Here is a 1,217-nt window from a genome sequence, read left to right as displayed (position 1 = left end):
CAGCCTGACCCCAGCCTCTTAACCCCGGGCTGGGATGGGGAGGCTCAGGGCTGTGTCCAGGTGAGATGTGAACCACCCCAGGTGGGACCGTACCCATCACAAGAGCCTTTTTCCCTGCATGTTGTGTGCTGCAGCCCCCAGGATCTGCGGGACTCACTGCTGTCTGCCAGTGTCCTGTGCCAGCACACCCAGGCTGGACACTGTCCGGAGGCTATCTGTCTCGGGAATGTCCAGCTGCAGTTAGCATGATGGTTGCAAGGGTGCGCTGCTGACTAACAGTCAGCGTGTCCACCCTGGACACTCGCCCACGCTGCCTTTTCCTCGGAATGTCGCTCACTGCCCGTTTGCGTTGGCATTAGTGCCGTCCTGCCCACGGCTCGGCCCCTCTCTCCTCCCAGTTCACGGGGCGGCAGGGAGAGGGCTTGCAGTCATCCCTGTCTCCTTTCATCCTGCTCTGACAGGGAGAAGTGGAGAACCTGGTCCAGGCCGTTGGTTTTGATCGCTGTACCATTCTCCGGCCGGCGTGAGTAGCGGTGCAGGAGGGAGGGCACAGGACTCGGGTGGAAGGTTGCGATGGTAGGGGGCTGGGTGACAAAGGATGGGGAAGGGGAAGGCTGGGGAGGGAAGTGGAGAAAGCCACCAGCTGCAAATGCAGCTCGTGGACAGGCACGCTGCTCCCCGGTGCTGCAAGGAGCAAGCACAGCACTTCCCACAGCCAGTCCCCATCAGTGCTACACAAGAGGTTTGGGTTGAAAGCAGGGGTGGGGGACATGGGTCACAGCTTACCTCCGCACACACCTTGACCTCACACGTGGGGGATACGCACCTGCATCCCTTTAGCTGTACCATGCCTCAGGACAGCTGACATCCTGATTTTGGCAGCACTGCAGGGAAAGGAGTTCAGTGTCCCGGGGCTTAGCTCCGTCACATAAGGGGGATGGTCTCAGGCTGACCCACCTCGCCTCTTCACTCCGCAGGGTGCTGCTGTGCAAGCGGCAGGAGTCTCGCCCCATGGAGTGGATGGTCCAGAAGTTCCTGGGTGTTGTGGCTCAGGTCTTCCCCACCGCTTACTCCGTGCCTGTGGAGATGGTGGCCAGGGCTATGGTGGCCAGCGTGCTGCAGCCAGGCAAGGAGAAGGTGGAAGTGCTGGAGAACGAGGCCATTCACGATCTGGGAAAGGCAGTGCCACAGCAGAGCACGTAGAGCCAAAGGAATGG

At 60.8% G+C, this 1,217-nt stretch overlaps 1 protein-coding gene across 1 annotated transcript; it reads left to right on the top strand.

Moving 5' to 3' along the window:
• Positions 1-461: 461 nt before the first annotated feature.
• On the top strand, positions 462-1,203 carry HTATIP2 (HIV-1 Tat interactive protein 2, 30kDa; the record flags this gene model as incomplete). Its single annotated transcript, XM_010154520.1, has 2 exons — positions 462-523; positions 978-1,203. Coding segments are annotated over 2 exons (288 nt in total), but the record flags the coding sequence as incomplete, so codon positions are not given.
• Between the last annotated feature and the right edge of the window lie 14 nt (positions 1,204-1,217).

The sequence above is a fragment of the Eurypyga helias genome, unplaced genomic scaffold (assembly GCF_000690775.1).
Source record: "Eurypyga helias isolate BGI_N326 unplaced genomic scaffold, ASM69077v1 scaffold22276, whole genome shotgun sequence".
NCBI lineage: Eukaryota > Metazoa > Chordata > Aves > Eurypygiformes > Eurypygidae > Eurypyga > Eurypyga helias.
This window is presented reverse-complemented; position numbering and strand designations above follow the sequence as displayed.